This window comes from Nyctibius grandis, chromosome 11, assembly GCF_013368605.1.
Source record: "Nyctibius grandis isolate bNycGra1 chromosome 11, bNycGra1.pri, whole genome shotgun sequence".
NCBI classification, from domain to species: Eukaryota; Metazoa; Chordata; class Aves; order Nyctibiiformes; family Nyctibiidae; genus Nyctibius; species Nyctibius grandis.
In genome coordinates this window covers 19,293,447-19,311,866 of record NC_090668.1, presented here as the reverse complement: position 1 = coordinate 19,311,866, position 18,420 = coordinate 19,293,447, and the positions used below count along the sequence as shown (strand labels likewise).

The 18,420-nt window shown below is 47.3% G+C and overlaps 1 protein-coding gene across 3 annotated transcripts in view; it reads right to left on the bottom strand.

Annotated features, from left to right (window-relative positions):
- Positions 1–5,471: 5,471 nt before the first annotated feature.
- NTRK3 (neurotrophic receptor tyrosine kinase 3) overlaps positions 5,472–18,420 on the bottom strand; it is a 212,891-nt gene continuing 199,942 nt past the window's right edge. For all 3 annotated transcript variants that reach the window (XM_068409846.1, XM_068409847.1, XM_068409849.1), the window contains 2 exons: positions 8,774–8,932; positions 5,472–5,906 (listed from right to left, as the gene is read on the bottom strand). In XM_068409846.1, the coding sequence (XP_068265947.1) occupies positions 5,721–5,906; positions 8,774–8,932 (345 nt within the window). In that variant the 3' untranslated portion in view covers positions 5,472–5,720. The remainder of the gene's footprint in view (positions 5,907–8,773; positions 8,933–18,420) is intronic.

Genomic DNA, 18,420 nt, shown 5'->3' with positions numbered 1-18,420 from the left:
AAAGAAACACTAAATGTGTATTGACTTAAGGGACACATCAGGGTAGGGGTGGGGAAGGTACCTTAAAATTAAGCAGGTTTGTCCACTCCTGGAAAGCAGTGCTGAGAGGGGAATTTTCTCTTTTTCTGTTTTTGGTACTCATTTGGAGACATCACTGTTATGCCAAGGCTCCATGACCCTACCATCCATCAGAAAGCCACTGCATCTGAATGGAGAACAAGCCCTTTGGGTTGTGCCAAAGCATGCCTGTGCGTGCTGATTCTCATAGCAGAGGAGCCCTGTTGATGCCCATAGCCTTCCAGCTATCAGAGGAGCCGCTGCAGCATGGTATCACAGCCAGGATCCCATTTGTTCAGCTTGCTTATCCTCACCATTGCCTTATGACCAGAGGATGCACCTACGGCTGTTACAAAAACATGGGATATGAGCCATGGCTGTAGTGGTTCAGCTGATTCCTGGCCAGATCAGGAAGCAAAGATGGGACATAACCATGCACCAAAAATACAGCTACTTGCATTGCCTTTTCATTAACCATTGGGAGTCACAGTTGGGCAAAGGATGTAGACACTCCCTGGGGAAGGAAAAATGAGAAAGATTTTTTTAAAAACTTCTTAACATGACATTGCTGAACAAAATACTGTCTCCACACAGACTGGCACATGAATGCCTGCTATCAAGTGTTCAGAACGACTCCTGGTTTCATGGGCTTGCGGTGACCCAAGTCTTCATTCTTCAACCTATATCCTGAGCTCAGGGAAACTCACGCATTTGAGTTCTGGGAAATAAGAGCCTTTCACATGAAAGGAAACAGCTCATGTAGTATTATACTTCTGTCTGTGGCCCTGAAAAAACATAACTTTTCAGGCTTTCTTTTAGTTGCATTTTCTTATAGAAAAAAAAAATCACAAAAGAGCACAAACCCTGGCAATTTTGTTTTCTGCCTGGATAAATGGTCCCTTGCTTTTATTGGTTTCTGTCTCCTTTTTAAACCAGTGTCGGCCCAGCATTCTAGCTAACTTTTCCTGGAGCTCCAGTATGTTGCTATGTTCTTTTGGTTTTCCTTGTATCCACTGTGCTACTTAAAATTCTACACCACACTCCCGAAAACAGTCTTGATTTCCCAACTGAAGATACTCACTTGCCTTCTAAAACCAGCCTTTCCCTTTCCTTGGCTTTTTTATTTCCCCACATATTTTCTCACCTTGTTCCACCCACTCCTGGGGACAAGCAGACAGCTCAGAGCTAACAGTGGCTCTCAAGCAAGCAGCCTCTCTAAAGGCATGCCAGTTTTTTCACGTTTGTCTGTGCAGCACATGCTCTCAGAGTCACCTGTCTGCAATTCAACACTCTGTGGACCCAAGGACAGGCCTGAAATAAGGCAGCCCAGGCTCTTTTTCACCTCCAAAATACAAGCGTTGAGGGACATTTAAAAGGACCAGACAGGCAAGCTTTGTGGGAGAAAGGATGGACTTCATTCTGTCAAATCATTGCCTGTCTTCCCTTAGCTACATTTCAGCTTTCATCTTGCAACTGGAGAGACTGGAGTGGAAGGAAAAGTAACGGCTGGAGAAGAGAAGACAGGTCACTGGTGAGTTCCTAAGGCTGGAGCCTCATTTACTGCCCACAGTATGCAGCCCTGGCATGCGATTGCCATCTGTACCATGCACCAAAATAGCACCTTCACCTCCAAGAAAGCATCGTTTCAGTGACACGCTTGGGTGACTGAGTTGGTGCTAAAAATTTTTATTTTTAGGGAGCAGGATGCAGCTGGGACAGGGAAGACCCCATGGCCCCTTCTCAGCAGTGCTCAGACCGGCGTTCCTTCCAGGTCCCTTTCACAGGTCCCTTGAGAAAACTGCTGATGGAGGAGGCTGGGTGGTGGGAACGTCTGCCTGGGCATGCTGGGAATTAGTCCTGGGTTGCCCCAGAGCTGGGTGGGACCTGTCAGATGTTGCCAGGCAGCAGGGATAGCTCTCTCCTCTTAGTAGAGGCAGGACAATGGGAAGTATCTCTCCTGGAAATGGAGAAGGAGCATGAACTTATTTCTCTTTACCTCCAAACAGTCCCCACACTCAGATTTATGGCACTCTGTGAGAGTTTCCCCGCAAAACTGCTCTTCTTCCTCCCGTCACATGCAGCAGGGCCACTGCAGAGCCCATCTTCCTACAGGGAAGAGCACCATCACCTGTGCTGATGGGTAGCTCCACTTCTGGTCCAGGGAAGGTTCTTCTGGAAATGAGGTCTCAGGGTGTTCACCAGGAACTCAGCACAGCTGCTTTCCCTCTTCCTCTCCAAAACTGTCATGCCAAAAAGGGATGCAGCAGTTTCCGTCATGTCTTCGAACAAAAAACCAACCTCTTTCTCCCCCCAACAAACCTCCATCCAGCACCAACAGGCCAAGGGGCATAAAGCAGCAGCCAGCGAGACATCACGCCACAGAACTGCATCTTATCCTGCTCTTCTGAGCAATTGGTCACAATTAACTTTGACAAAAGGACCTTTTTCCAAGGCAGTCACTGCACTTGGTGGGGCTAACAGTAAAGAAGTCAGACAGCCTGAACCTTGGTCTCAGCCACTTCACGTCTTCTGAGAACCCATCTCCTTGCCTCTCATAGACCACTTATTCCTAACCACATGGCACCAAGGCTCAGTGTCATGCTCAGCTCCTCAGCTCGCCTCGCTGTCGTGACCATGCAAAGAGGTGGCAAAAGGGACAGGATGGTGGTGCTGGGGAGGAGGGGAAGGAGGAAAGAAGGTAGGAAAGGAGGATGTAGCTGCTGTGCAGAGTGGTGACAGGAGAATCTCATCAAACATGGGAACACAGTGGCTGTAGGTGATTTGATAGTGTAAAGGCCCATGACATTGGCCAGAAGAGAAATGAGAGCATGAGAGCAAGAGAGAGGGGTGGACAAAATGGTGGCCTTGTACAATCTGGCACAGAGCCACAAGATCAAGAAGCCATTTGAGTAAGAGACAGGCAGCCCCAGGGAAGGATTTTCTTTTGAAGACACTGGGCTATTAACAGCCATTGCTTATTCTCCCCTTGTACAGAGTGTCCAGTCCTCTTAGCCAAAGCAGTCTGCGTACAAAGTGAGCGATGTCAGCAAGGGCTAGCAGCTATCAGCCTTTCAACTGATCTTTTTCACTTCCAAAGGTGGACGTAAGTAGGCAGATGAGGAAAACTAGATATCTTCTCCCAAAGGAGCAAGATCCTGCTATTGAGGGGTGGCATGGTATGCTGTTCCTGTGTGCAGACTCCTGGCACCAGTCCACACCCTTGTCCCTGACCATGCCATCTTTGGTGTCCATGCTGTGAGCTGCTGGTGCCTGTTCAGCAGCAGTCCATCCAGCCTCCATTGGCATGAGCCTGTTCCACTAGCCCAGATCTCTCTAACATGCAGAAGAAGGTTACATCCTTAGTCCCACAAGGTTACTGCCACCCATCCTCTCCTACCCCAAGCTTGCATTGCTCTTTACACAAGCACAGAATAAACCCACAGCCCCTGCTACCACTGCAAACCTTCTTGTAGCAGTGTCCCCTGCCCCTGTCTGAAACCATAAGCCAGGTCATGCCGGAGCCATGGGTGGGAGGTAGAGATTGGCAAGAGATAAGGAGAATGAGGAGAGGATGCAAAATCTTCCCCTTTCAGTAGCTGGCCATAACCAGGTCTCAGTCAGAGTGACCCATCTCCCCTTGCGTCTTGGCCATGAATGCTACTCTGGCCATGAGGAAGGAGCCAAGGTCCCTTCTCCATCTCCTCTTCCCCCATCTGCATTCCCATCCAGGCAAGCACCACATCCAAGCTGGCTATTTTTGTGCCGGTGTTTATTGTCTTCTCAAAATTGCCTTGGCAATGCCTGTGGCGCCTGCTCCCTGTCTCCTGAGAGCAGCTGCCAAGCTGAGGTTCCCCCTCATCCTCGATTAGCCACAGGAAAAAAACAACCCAGAAAGGTTTTGTATTCTCAGCCCAGTCTAGACGGACGGGATTCAGTGTCTGACTCAGCCCTTCCCCAGGTCAGGATTATTTCCTGCTCGAGGGTGATGGGCTATAGGGAGGATGCTACTGTCTCTCCTCACTGTCCCCACCACCCCCTGTCACTGCCTGTCAGGCCTTTATCCTCATTGAGATGCAAGGCTGGCCGCTGCAGCCATCATCCGCTAAGCCGTCTGTTCCTGAAGGCACCTTCCCCTCTTCCCCCCCTTCTCCCGGGGCTGCCTGTGGAGCTATTCTTCAGCCTCTGCATTTCACAACAGCTCAAAGGCAGATGCATCAATCCTTTCAGGGGATGGGGACGTGAGGAGAATGGCAAGGGGGCTGCAGGCAGGTGTTCGTAGGTTTCCAGCCATCTCGTAAGCCTTGTCCCCCTCCCTGTCCCTCGCTGGCTTGTGCCTGAGTCTTGGACTGAGGCATGGGGCAGGGGTGGGGAAGGGAAGAGGTTGGGGAGGAAGAGCGCTGGGATACACTGTCCCCATAGGCATGCCCAGGCAGGATGCAGGCACGGTCCCAGCTGTCTGCACACTGCAGCCTTTCCCCCATGTGGGGAGCAGGGATACTTCCCTGTTCGCTGAAGGTTTACACCAGGGACCAATATGGCCCTGGTACAGACAGCTGAGGGAGGAGGAACAACCCCATGGCCACTAGCAAACATGAAGAGTGGGGAGAAAAAGGAGGTCTGGGGACAGCGGGGTTGTTCCTCCCAAAGTTGCCACGTGGGCTGAGCACCCCAGATGAATGGCACTCCTGTCTCGCACACTGAAATGGGTTGGGGATGATTCAGGACCGGATCTCCAGGACCCCTCCTCGACTCCCTCACGCAGCCACTTCGGTCCCGCTGCACTCCCAGCCCTGGCACGGGGCAGGAGGGAGGTATGGGTCTGGCCAGCTCGCCGTCTGTGGGAGGGCGGCTGGTTCCTGGTGTGTGTTTTACCCGTAGGTACCACAATCCTTTGACTGTGTGTTCGAAAGCCTTGAGTCTGTACATTTAAGAATCAGCAAATTAGAAAAATTGTCCTGAAATGTTGAAGGAAGGAAAAAGGCAGGGAGGGATGGGGAAGGACTTGGAGGGAGGGAGGGAAGGGGTTGGTAAAAGAGAGTTCATCCAGGGCCACTGCCCTGGCTTTGTGCCCATCATCTGCGGGCTGGCAAGGAGGGAGGGAAGCGAAGATAAAAAGGAGGGACTGATTTCACACATTCAGTGCATATCATACAACCAGGGCAAGGCTTTCCTGCCGGGGCTCCTACCCGGGATGGCATAGCTGCCATAGCCAGTCTAGAGCCCTGCCCAGCAGCCCGAATCATACTTACAGCAGAGTTACAACTCACTGCTTCATTGCTCGGGGGAAAGATACCTTCTCCTTTCTTTCTTTTTTTTTTTTTTAATTATATATATCTTTTTAAGTACTTTTTTCCTCCCTTTTTTGTTTCTTTTTTTTTTTAAAGTCTTATAATTTTCTGTAACAGCAGCTTCTTTCTGTATTGGTGTGGAAGTTATATATAGAGAGATATCTATAAATATATATAAGACAAACTGCCTTACAGGTTGTTGTTTTGTGGGGTTTTTGTTGGTTTGCTTTTTGTTTTGTTTTTTTCAGTGTTGTATGAGTAGCAGGCACTTGAGTTTATATGAAGATGTTTGCTTGGGAGCTGAGGGGCAAAGGACTTGGGAGAGGGAAGGAAGGACGGAAGGAAGGAGTAGGGACTTTCGACAAATGGCCACTGCTAGCCAAGGATGTCCAGGTAGATTGGTGTGGCCTTGCCCAGAGCATGAAGGATCTTGTAGATCTCCTTGATGTTGAGCCGTTGCTGAGGCTCTCTCTGCCAGCAGCCCAACATGATGTCATAAACCTCCTTGGGGCAGACTCGAGGCCTTTCCAAAACTCGGCCTTGGGTAATGCACTCAATGACCTGAAAGAAAGAAAAGAGACTTTGAACAACGTCTGGGCAGTTCCAGGAGGATGTCCTGTCCCAGCTACTTCTTGGCTGATGTGGTACTCTTTAGTGAATGGGAGCACTGAGAATCCAAGAGGTTCTGCAGATCCTCAGCGCTCACCTGTTTGTGTGTTGTTAATGACAATTTTACAGTGAAAACTTTGTCTCCAGCTGCAGTCTTGCAGTTCCCAAAAATCTTCCCCATTTGACACCTAACTACCTCAATGTCCTCTCCAAACAGGAGGTCACAAGCAAATGAAACGAAGTTTTAATTTATGATGTCATTTTTTCCTGCTAATTGAAGAAGGAAAAAAAAAGCCTTGAAATCCCCAAACTAAAGCAATGTTTTGCACAGCTGAAATGATATTTTTCTTCCCTGAAAATCAAGAGTCCTTTCCATTGCAAAGCCCAGGAGAGTTCCACAAGGGAGAGTTCAGAGCATCTTTTCCTACCTCCATCTCCAAGGGCAAATTTGCCTCATTTTGACATAGAAAAGCAGCTGAAAGAATGAAATTTCACCTCAAATCACATCTGTAATGGAGAAAAAAAAAATTCAGTGCAAACACTCTGTTCTGGGTCAGGTCGGTGCTGCTAATGAGAGAAATGTGCGCTCTTGGACAGCGTTAAAGTCTCTTCAGAGGGATGCCATTGGAAAGGACTCCCCTAAGTGTCTGTTTGTGTTTTGCTCACCATTCAGATGCAAAGGGAAGGCAGTATGATTTGTTAGAGAACTGCTATTACTGTCTGGCCTCCTTGGTTGAAGTTGATGAGTCCCAGCATTGCAGCATGCGAGTGACCTGCCGCGCTCTGCAGATAAGCACAGATCCCAAGCAGTGTGTTGAGGGAAGCCACCCAGCAAGGGGTGATTTGAATTTATCATTTATGAATAGTAATGGGCCTGCCAGACAGCTCAAAAGATACTTATTGCTTTGCTCTTTGCATATAAACACAGAGGGGAGAGATTAGGACCTGCTGAAAGCTGGGCCAGGAGGATGCAGCATGCAGAGAAGCCTGCATCACCGTAAAACTGCTGGCAGCGGTGACCTCTGGGAGGACGTGAGTTATGGTTTCTGACAGGACATCCTGAACATGCACAGAAGCCTTGTGTTGGGCCCTTTCTCTCCAGTACAAAGGAAGGGCATAGACAGAAGTTAATGGACTGGCTGAGGCTTTCAGATGAGGTGGTGCTCTACCTCATCCCTCTGCTCAGACAAGGTCTCTTCCAGCCTTGAACAAAATCACTAAAAATGCTCTGGGGGTATGAGGCCACGTGGGTGCCACAGGAGGGAGCGAGCATCCCAGCATGAAGCCTGCCACAGACTCATTTAACCTGCCTCTCCACGGGGCTCTGCAGCTGCAGCCAGGCTGCTGCTGAGACTGGCTCTGACGCCTCAGCATCCAGGAGCTGGTGGAGGTGTCAGTTCCCTGCAACCACCCAGGTTCTGCCCACCTCTCCACAAATTGTGAAAGATGAGCCAGATGAGAGCTAATGTGGCTCCCTCCCACCAGGACAGTGTGGTCTGGGGTGGAAGACTTCACCTCTCAGAAAGAAGTGGATACAGCTATAGGAGAGGATAAGAGTTTTCCACAGATGGTAGAAAAGCCAATACAGCTGTATCCGTGCGGATTTTAGCCAGCTCTCCTCCCTCAAGGCTGGGGTTGACTATTCTCAGTCCTACTGCCCTGCAAAGGAAACTGAGGCAGAGAGCATGAGGGCAGCTGAGCTGTCATATTCCAGCATGCCTATCACCCATGTATGAGCTACATGTGCTCATTTGTGTGTGTTTGTATTTACCCTCCCAGGGAAATGCAAGAGCAGCTCATTAAACAGCGTGACAAATAACTTCTGTCGCTGTCGATTCCGTTGTTTGTGTCTCTAAAATGTTTGCGTGTGCTACTTTGGGATATGCAGTCAGGCCCCATTGAGCACACAAATGGGCAAGTAGTAGAGCTGCAAAGCAACACCTTGTATTTGCCATCTCTGCAACTCACTTAATTAAGGGATCTGTATCCAGAAAGCAGAAAATGCACATTTCTCATTACAAAAGGTGAAATTTCTGAAATCCATTAGATACAGAGTAGGATAAAAATGTGCAAGGTTCCCACACACTGCTACGTCAATGCATCTTGTTCCTTTTCTATAATACCCCCTACTATTATGAGCAAAAATCTTCCAATGCATTTCTGCTGATGTGCCTCAAACCTCAGCTCTGACACTCTGCTAATCTCAGACAGCATTCCCTCAATATTTTTACAGTACAGCCCTATACTGATGGGCTGCAACTTTTGCTCTTCAAAGAAATAACAAGGACAAACCAGCTCCTTGGGTCCCGCCCTCAATGAACTGGGGCAAACCATATAATAGATATCAGGATGGGAAAAAGCCCCACAGAAATGTGCCACATGCTATATAACAGGCTTCAAACACTTTCTCATAAACTGAAGACTGCAGTAAGAGCCTCAGCTATAAAGTAAGGAGAAAGAGAGCAGAGGAAATGCAGGGCATGACAATAACTTAGATCCCAGCAGTAATTTGGGTATCCTCAGTTCTGGCAGCACCCCAAGAGTTTATCAATCAGATGTGGCTGTTATGGAGGTATGTCAGGAATGTAGAAGGGAGAGACTGAGGGTGAGCTAGTACAAGGCTTTGGCAGAGCCCTTTGATTCCTGCATGCCTCAGTTTACCCAGCTCTTACACAGAGATAATGACACTTCTCCCATGGTGAAGCCATGGGAGTGCCAAGGAGGGGACCATCTATGTACAAACTGCTTTGCAAGCACCCTGGAAAGGAGAGATGGTGAACAGTACAGTTTCCAGCTGAGGTGTCTCAGTGCTGTTGTACCTCTGTGTTTGAGAGCTGAAACCAGGGCTGCTTCCCATATGTGAAGATCTCCCAGAGGATCACCCCGAAGCTCCAGACGTCACTCTCTGTTGTGAACTTCCTGTACATGATGCTCTCCGGAGGCATCCAACGGATAGGCAGCATGGTGTGTCCTCCAACCTGGGTGAGGGCAAAGGCACAAGGAAATATAAGTGATGAGAGCCCTGAGGAAGGGGTCAGCCCTGACATGATGTGGACAAACTCAGGGCCTCCCTGTGAGCTACATCAACAAGGAGCTGTTCAAAAACCTGGGCTGGCTACTGCCTCCCCAGCTGCCCATGAACTTACCCACCAATCCCACCTGGTTAACATGATGGATGGGGAGCGAAATGTATCAAGATAAATGATGTCCTCTCCTCCCAAAATGGGCTTGTAAAGAAATCAAATGACAAAATGCCAAGAGCATACTCCAGCCCTGCATCTGATGAACCAGAGGCAAGGGAAGAAAGAGTGTTCAGCAAAGTATCGTGCTGAGTTTTGCAGGGCCTCAGTGCTCTGAGGCACCCACCAGAAATACAGCGTGAGGTTTGTCCCTCTTGGGTAAGGTTTGCTAAAAGCCATGCATAGGCATCTGCACATCACCTAATTGCACAAAAGACTTTGTGCTCATAAAACTGTGCCTTTTCAAAGAGTGCTTTGAATATGTAAATGACTGCAGGACCGCACTGCAAAAAGGCGGTCTGTTTGTAAAGAACAGGCTCTTACAGGCAGGGGTATGCCCAGCATTTAATGGAGGCAGGAAAGACAGTCCCTTTGGAGAGTTTGGAAATGGAAGAGCCCATGGGTGAAGTCCCATTGGGGTATGTCAAGCCAGGGAAAGGTGCTTTCTCAGTCAGTGTCTACCCTTCTCTAGGGCACATGAATCCAGCAGGTATACAGGGGGTTTGCAGGATACATGCAAACAGATTGAACGCAGATGGATTTACCTTCGGATTCACCAGAGATTTCTGAACAAGTGCCTCTGAGCAGGACAAGTTTTTCTCTGTTCTGTCCTTCTACATAAGAAGCACCATCTGTGGGGAAATAGCTAATTGATAAGACCAGCCGGTACTAGAAGCAGTATGGCTGCAAGTCTCCAGCACTCATTTCTGCTGAGGGTAAAGTGTCCAAGGTTTTTGTGTTGATGAGAAAGAGTGCTTTTCTGGTACTGCTTGGAAGACTGCTTGTCTCATTACGGACACAAAAAAAGCAAGTGCTAATAACGTTGTAGCACTGCAACTGAATCAAACAGACAGAAGTCTCTCTAGTCCTATGACGGATCAGGCGAGAAGGTATCTGGTGTCTAGGTTTCCAGCACATGTGTGGCTATTCAAAATAATGAGATTGTTGCGCTTGCTTGGATGAAAATGTTTCTTGTACAAACAAAACCTCGCCTCCAAGCTGCCAGATTTCCCAAGCTGCCACAGGTTTCTTTTTGCCCGATTAATGCAGAACTAGAGTGGGGAAGGGTCAGTACAGAGACACACTGCAATGCTTGGAAGAAAGAGGGACAGTGCTGAGGAGGTGAGTTGGACTAGGGTCAGAAATGGGTATGATGCTTAGCAGGATTCCTGCAGGGAGGGTGAGAGCCAGACTTCTCTGGGGTCTGACAGAATTTGGACCCGGGCTTGCAATGTTGTACTCAGAGGTCTGCAAACCAGCCCTTTTTCTGATGCTGAAACAGCCTCTTCTTACAAAAAAAAAAAAAAAAGGAGAAGGGATTTTAAAGGTCTCAGGAACATCTTTCTTAAATGTAGAGGTGCTCAGAACTGCGGTGCATGAAGATAAAAAGCTCGTTGCACCTCTACACCTTCTATTTAGAAATGGCTTGGCTGGCGTGTTCTCAGCTTGCTGCTCTGAGCTCCCAAGAATGTTCTTCCGTAATGGAAATGGAAATATGCTTTTCTTTGTTCCTTTGAAACCCTGGCTGCAATTTTAGCTCTTCCCTGCATTCCCAGCTTTTACAAGTTGCTTTCCCTTCTTGTGAAGGGCTCTGAGGAAATGTTATCAACAGACCAGGACATACATCAAACCTGATTGTTGCAAAAACGGTTTTGTGCTAATGCTTATTTTGTTCTTCTCTAAGTAGCACTAACAACTCTTCAGTTTTCCAGCAATCTCAAAATGATTACTTATTGCAAAGCTCTCTACATTTGCAATATCCTGAATCTTGCAGGGCCATTTGAGATTACAGGTAGTACAACGTATTGAGCACACTTAACTCCCTTTTGAACAGGTCTTAGAGCAGTTCAGAAGCTATGAAACAGGTCTTCAGCTTACACAAACAGTATTACAGCAGTTTTGATGGAATGGGAGGGCCCTGATTTACACCACTTGAGAATCTGGACCTGAAAGCAGAACAGAGAAGCCAGTAGTCCCATCTCAGTTCTAATAAACTAAAATAAAGTCAAGGTCTTTGGCCTCCTCTAGATACATCCTGGTGAAAAACTGCCAGTCAAGTGACGTACACAGTCAACGGTTGTCCTAAGAATGTGACGACACAGTCTTGGCTTAGCTCATATGGTAGAGTCCAGGGACTGCCAAAGCATTCCTCTCAGCCCTCTATGTCATGTGAGACACATTTTTACAAAAAATTAATCCAGTAATAATTAATAATCAAACCAATTTGAGGGGAAAAACGCTAAGCCATGCCCTAATGTGCAGATCCCAAAATATGGCTCAGCTATGCTCATAGATAAGGAGGTATTCTTTGCATCTCGAACAAGGTGCCACACTTTTGAGAGGGAAAAGTTGCCTTGCACTTACTAGCTAGCTATAAGCAGAACAGGCATCAATTAAACTGTACCATAAAACCATGCCGATGTCTAGCTTAACACATAAGACTGGCCATTACATTTTAAAGCATCACCTTTGATCGTCCTATACTGCTCCCCTTGCAAACTGATTAGGATTAAAATTCGTGTTTAAAACATGAGAAAACAGATGCAGGAAGGCAGGGAAAGGCCCTGCTCTGAAGCTGTATGGTAAGTGAACACTGAGTCTTCCTGGTCTGCACTCAGCCATGCAGTTATTTGCTGACATAGCAAAATTATTTAGAGCTGAGCACAGAGCGACTGTGCTACTGATGCCATAGGAAGCAGAGTGTGTCCAAGGTGACAGAAATCCTTTGCATAACATGTAGTGGCTGTGATCTGTGCTACACCAGGATAGACTTGCACGTGATTCCAATGGCTACATACTTCTTTTACAGGACCAGCCATTGCCAAAAGCTTAAAAACAAAATGATGCTATTAAATCAGACTGAAAAAAAAAGGATGGTGCTGTTTTTTTTCTTTTCAAAGCCAGTTTACATGGCATGTCCTTGGCTCTGTAAGGAATCATTATTGTGTCTTTAGAAAGAAGCTGAAAGTTTGCTTCAGTCAAGCCTCTGTTTGCTCGGAGCTGGGCCTGACAGGTTTCAGAAATAAGTGACCATACCGGACTGATGTTTGTCAGGAGCATGCTGCTTCTGAGTCTTTTCTAAAACAGTCATGTCATCTTCCCAACCCACCTTCCTCCATTCCCCTTGGGAGCCAGGGATGGAGGAGCCCAGCCATCATGCAGGTTCATCTCCTAAAGGCACCTAAGGGTGATATGTCCTCAAACAGTGGCATTGCAACTTCTCCCCTGGAGACACTGCGCAACCTGGAAGAAAGGATTTGTTTTCAAGCAAATAAGGCAAGTAAATCCTCTTCTGTTCCTCCCTTTAAATCCTGTGAGCTGCCAAGCTCGCCCTTTCTCCTTGTTATTTTAATGCTTCATAGACCTACAGACTGGCCTCTTTATCCCATTGCCATGGCTGTCTAGCTTTGCTTGACATTTTTAGCTAACTTCTTCTCCTTAGATCAACTCCCGATGCCCACATTGACAGGTTATTCCCATTGCTTTACTCTTTCAGTTTGCAGTACTATCCTGCTAATAAATAGAGCAATCAGTGCATATCCTCTATGCAAAAGTTTCCTTCTTCTGTCTCCATTTCAAGATCGCAGTATCACCTACTTGCTTCCATCCCTTTCTAACACATACTCCCAAGTGCATGACCTGGTCTACAGCCACATGTTTCTGGTACTCCAGGGCACCTGGCCTCTGCTCTGAATCCTCATTACACATCCAAGCCCATAGACTTGCAAGATAACCAGCCACTCCCTTTGAGCAGCTTATTGCTGTATTAGATAAGAACCTCGGGGAGCTGGGGGAGGTTCATGAAAGGCCAGCATTAATGGCCATTAGGGAGAGAAATAATTACTTAATGCTAGTACAGCACTTCAATGATGTAAAGCTATATAAGTGCTATGTACAAGTAGTATTATAAGGCTCAATGTTTGTCTGCTACCAAGGAAAGCTGGTATCTGGGGAAAAAATTCTCCTTGTCCCGGCTTTCTGAACAACATCCAGCTGATTAGGAAGGGAAAAGATGACATGTTATCCCCAATAAAAGTTCGACAGTATAGCAGCAGGTAGTGGAGCAGCAGTGTTCAGCAAAGGCTGTGCAATGTATCCACAGTTTGGGCCACTAACAGAGATACCATGGAAATCAAAACCAGAGTAGGGCTGAAAAACCCTCATGAGAACTTTGGACAGGTGGGAGTCCAGATCCTGTTAAAGGCAGCTCTTGGTGGGCAGCCCTGCTTTCCCCCTCCCAGCTCATGTACTAGCTCCAGGGCTGTAGCATTCAGAGGAGAGTTACTGAGCCATTCCCTCCATGCTCACAGCTGAAGGTTTCTTCATGGATCTCAGCTAAGAATGGAATTTGGTCTCTGGCATACTCTAAAGCTGTGTTTTATTTTCCTTTTTGTACAGTTTCCTTCTCAACTTTGAAATAAAATAAATAATAAATCAGTCATTTTGTTTCCCTTGGTCACCTGACATTTGTTTTCCAAGGTCATTTGACAGATTTCTTCCTGTTCCTGGCGTACTTCAGGGAGGTTCTGCTCCCCCTCCTGGCTTGGGTAATTCACAAGAACCACCGTAGGTGCCTTCATATGGTGCAACATTATTTGAACTTTCCTTTTATGTGCAGGATGCTGAGACACTGGAGTTTGTACAGAATCATGTAGCAGCAGTGGAGACCTTGGCACTGTTTATCTCCAGGAAAATCCACTCAACACTCAATCTGCATGACTTAGTGATAAGACACACATTCTCTGATTGCTGTCTCTGTTCCTGCTGCTGTAGGTAGGGATGACCTGGGATCTTCTTTAATTGCAGACCTGGCTCTTATCCCAGGCTGAGCTGCACCAGAACATATGTCCTTTAGACCTCAGCTCTCAGAGCTGGGTGATCCCTGGAAGATATTGAGCTCTGAACCTTCCCCCAGCAGCCAGATGTATGTCCCCATCAGGACACATTAATTCCTGCTGCAGGCAGGATGTGTTATTCAGCAGTTCTGGACAGCCTTGCAAGAATAAGAGCCACAGGTGGTTGGGTCACCCAAGAGGACATAAGGACAAAAAAAAACCCAATGCAAGCAAGAAGCAGGAAAAGCTTCTCTCTTTGACTAAGTTGAGTTCTTGGAACTCAACTTACAACAAACAAAACTGCTGTAGATCATGCCTTTGTGAGCCGAAGTTTGTCTGATCAGGTTGAGGCATGCAAAGGTGGTTTCTCAGGGGCGAGGCAAAGGACAGTACGTGCTCGTGGCTGTGTGTCCAGGAGAGGACACTCCTTCCCTGCCTTCAGTGCTGGAACCAGCAGCACTGAGAGACGTTTCACTGTCATCAGATGTGCCAGTATTTTGCCTGTGTGAGTCTTGACAGATTCCTGGGCACCTTTTGCAAAGCAGAGGGATTAACTCTGACATGCCAGACAGAGCTGAGCTTTGCTGAACATTAGCTGTCCCACACTTCATAGTTTTAACTGTCACCTTACTAGGCTCTTAAGTACACAAGTAGTTTACACCAGAGGTAGCTGAATTTAAGTGCAAGTTGTGACTGGATGCACTTCCCAAGTACTTTATCTGTTATTTCCTTTCAGCTTATCCAGAAAACAGGGTGCTAGCTATGTCTGAGATTGCACCATTTCCAGAATTACTCTGGCCTCAAAAAAAATCCCCCTGGTGTTCTCCCAGCTGAAAGGCATCATGTGTTATGGCCGTACCACCCCCAGGCTGAGCCTCTTCTAAGTGATTCAAAAGCCATCACTGAAAACATTCAGTGTAGCCCTGTCAGGTCTTGTGCATTTGCTGTCCCTGCTGTCACAGCCAGTGCTGACCGTGAGCTTAAAAACAATCAGCAAAACCCAAAAAGCTTCCACCAAACGTTTTGACTCACTTGACTTCTTGTGTCCTCACCACGCAGCACTCTGCACGTGTCTACTCCACTTTCTGGGAATGCCAGATCTGATCCTCTCCTCATCCTCACTCTCTGCACCTAACCATGTCTCCTCCGTTGCAGGCTCTGGCAGTGCCGCAGCGTGGGGCTTGCTCTTCCCCTGCATGCCAGTGACTGAAGACATCTCACAGCACTTTGCAAGGGATCACAGAGGGGTTTTGGAGATTTACAGAATGCACAAAGCAATGTGTAGCTGTCTCGCCTACTTGCATTGCAGCCGTGCTGGGTGTCCCAGCCTTGCCCACAGCAGGGGAGATGCAGGTCACCTGCTGCCAGAGGGGAGAGGGTTGGACTTACCCAGAGAGAGCATGAGGAAAGGAACCAAATGTCCCTGTGGTGAGGTGATGTAAGGAGCCAGATGGACTTGCTCAGGAGCAGGAAAGACTGACCAGGCAGGGTTAATGCGAAACTGAGAAGGGGGTGAGACCTTCCTGCTGTCAGCAGGACTGTTTGGCAAGGGACTGTTTGTTCCCCCCAGATGCACATACTGTGTTTAAATATGAGTCTAAAAATAAAGCCTACCATTGACATTGTTTTTTCTTACTTCATTTAACAATCTAGTTGCTTTATGACCTGTAATTCTGAATCACGTTGAATCAAGCGGTGTAATTTGCAAGCAGGGACATCGGCCTTTCTCACCCTTCCCCTCATCTCTGCTCCACTGAGTGTGTTTTAATCCCACGGTTTTCAGCATTCCTAATGAGGCATTAACAAGCTGCCAATTCCTTATGCAGATGAGGGGGGGCAGACATGGAGGGGTGGCTGTAGCTAGAGGTAAATTCTGCTACCTCAGAATGGCCTGAGATAAATCACTGCTGCTCTAAGAGCTGCCTGTACCCAAGAGTCCTCTCAGTTATATTATCTGGCATCTAAAAATGCCAGAGGTAATGCAGAGGATGGTTAAGAAAAGGCAAACAGAGGAGTAATCACACATATATTTTTAATTATGTTTGCCAATAATCTGTTTGGTATGCTCCTTACCTTCACCCCTCCCCTTTTCTTCCCAGAACTCAAAGCAGCAGCACCCACTGCTAGGAAATGGCTGCACAACCAGCTTGCAGAGGAACAAAGGCCAGTTTCTCATTTTCATATAAGTAAATGCTCCAAAAGCCATGATCTCCAACACTGGGACATAAACCCCAGACACGCCTCACTCAGCTGGGGAGACGTGGGAGCAGAGCAGCTGTAGTTTGGAAAACACCTAGCAAAGAGGTCAGCAAGGCCACCACCAGGTCCTAACACATCCTAAACCCCTGTCCTAACAGTTGCTGCTAGAGCTTTCCCAGGTGAAGGAGAGCTGACCAGCCTCCTGATCCCCTGGGCCACCTGCTGAAAGACAAGACCCCACTCTAGGATCTCAGACAGCAAAGGAAAGTGGTAGCACTGGGGAAGGATTCACTGGTGGGAGATCCAGTGGCTTCCCAGGAGTCCCACTGCTTGGCTGTGGGTTGACACTGGGCAGCTGTGTGGAGGGTTGCATGCAGATGGTGGCCACTGCGGTCTTCTGCAGCACAGGCACAACATGGGCACAACATTTGGGCTGTTGAAAAGCTACCAGCTAAGCCACCTTTCTCCTGGTCACTGCCCAGATAACAGCAGAGGCTGGGAAAGCCACTAAAGCTATTTAAATTACATCCATCAGGTAGTTTGTTGGGCACCGTATGGATTTACCAATTTGTCACCACCAGGCTGGAGACCCTTGCACCACACCACACTTTAGGACAGGCCTGCTCAGAGACATGCAATCCCCGTGAAACAGCACAGCTCTTGGCTGGTTCCAACTGCAAAGGCGATCTGTAGTCTGCAAAGACTGCATGTGCCAACAGAAATTGTCCATGACTGATCTGCATTATCATTTTGCAGTGAGCTGGTAATACTACAAGAAGTGTTTAATAGCTCAAAAGCTAATCAGACAGAGGCTAAGTTAAACCATCATGATGCAAGAAACATGTCCATCAGGATTCCGCTCTTTTGGCGATGCAGAGAATGAAAATCAGCTCAGTTTCTGGCTTTGGAAAGTGGGAAGAAGATTTGCCCAATAAATCTTAACCTGGCAATATAAAAGCAAAGTCTCAAAATGGCCTGAGAAATGCAGCTTAGGAAACAGGACCAATAAAGCACTTGCACGTGCAATAACTCTATGCTAAAATGCTTTCAGATGGGTATCTCGTAATCTCCCCTTCCATCGTCTCTCTCTCTCTCTGTCCTGACAGTGACTTCCCTCTGGGTAACCAATAACACTCCGTCTTTGTCTGTAGCCAGAGCCATTCCTGACTGACGACTGTACATGATTTAGATAAGGCTCCATTACTTAACTTCTGGATTCTGGATAATCAGTTCAACTGCCTTGGCATTAATCATAATAATATTCAAAATTCATTAGGCTAGATTGTTTGGAAATCCATTTCTTGTTAATGTCAGATTCACTGAGCGTAGGCTTGACAGCGTACAGACAGAAATGTAATACAGCGCAGGGCATGGGAACTCCCTACAGAAGCAGTCCCTTCCTTTACGTGTGGCTGGACCATGATCTGGCAGCTCCTGCCTGGTTTGTCATTGGTGAGTCTCGTTAAGCAGTAGTGAAACACTGCGAGCGTGCTGCCTGTTGGCTGATCAAGGGGCATCTATAGAAATATATAGCTGAGTATGGAGTTTTTAAGAGGGGAAGGTTAGATGCTCAGATCTGCACCCACAAATTTTAGTAGTATCATCTTTTGTATCTAACAACTGGGCAGGCAACCCAGAGACTTTTATGCACAATCATGGTGTGGATGTACAAAAATCAAAAGTCTTTTTTAAAATAGAAATCTGCTCCTTGCTTTCCTGAAAACTTACAGTACTTTAGATTAGAGGATGGGGCCTTAGTGCTTCACCAAGATGAAAAACTTTCAGTAATTAAATAGCTGGATCGTTCCTCCTAGCCAGTTTCCTGCAGGCCAATTGAGGATGGTTCCCAGTGGTGCACTTCCTAATGGTTTATTTGGCCTGTTTAAGCATTTTGGGTGATGGTGCTTTCCTTCAGGTGCGAGTTCTCACCCTCTAGTTGAACAGTGGTTTCTCAGCAGGGAAACAACACAGAAATATAGAACAACTTCAGAAGATGCATACGCTTTCTCTCCTAATGAAGGCAGTGCAGGCACAGATGGCATCTCAGACAAACACGTTGCAAGCTGTGTTAAAATAAAGAGCTCATCATCGGAGACTGCAGTGTCACACCTACTAATGATGTGATTAAACTCATCAGTGCCGGTGGGAAAGCTGTGCCAGCTCTGGCACTGCTGAATGGAGAGCTGCATTTCA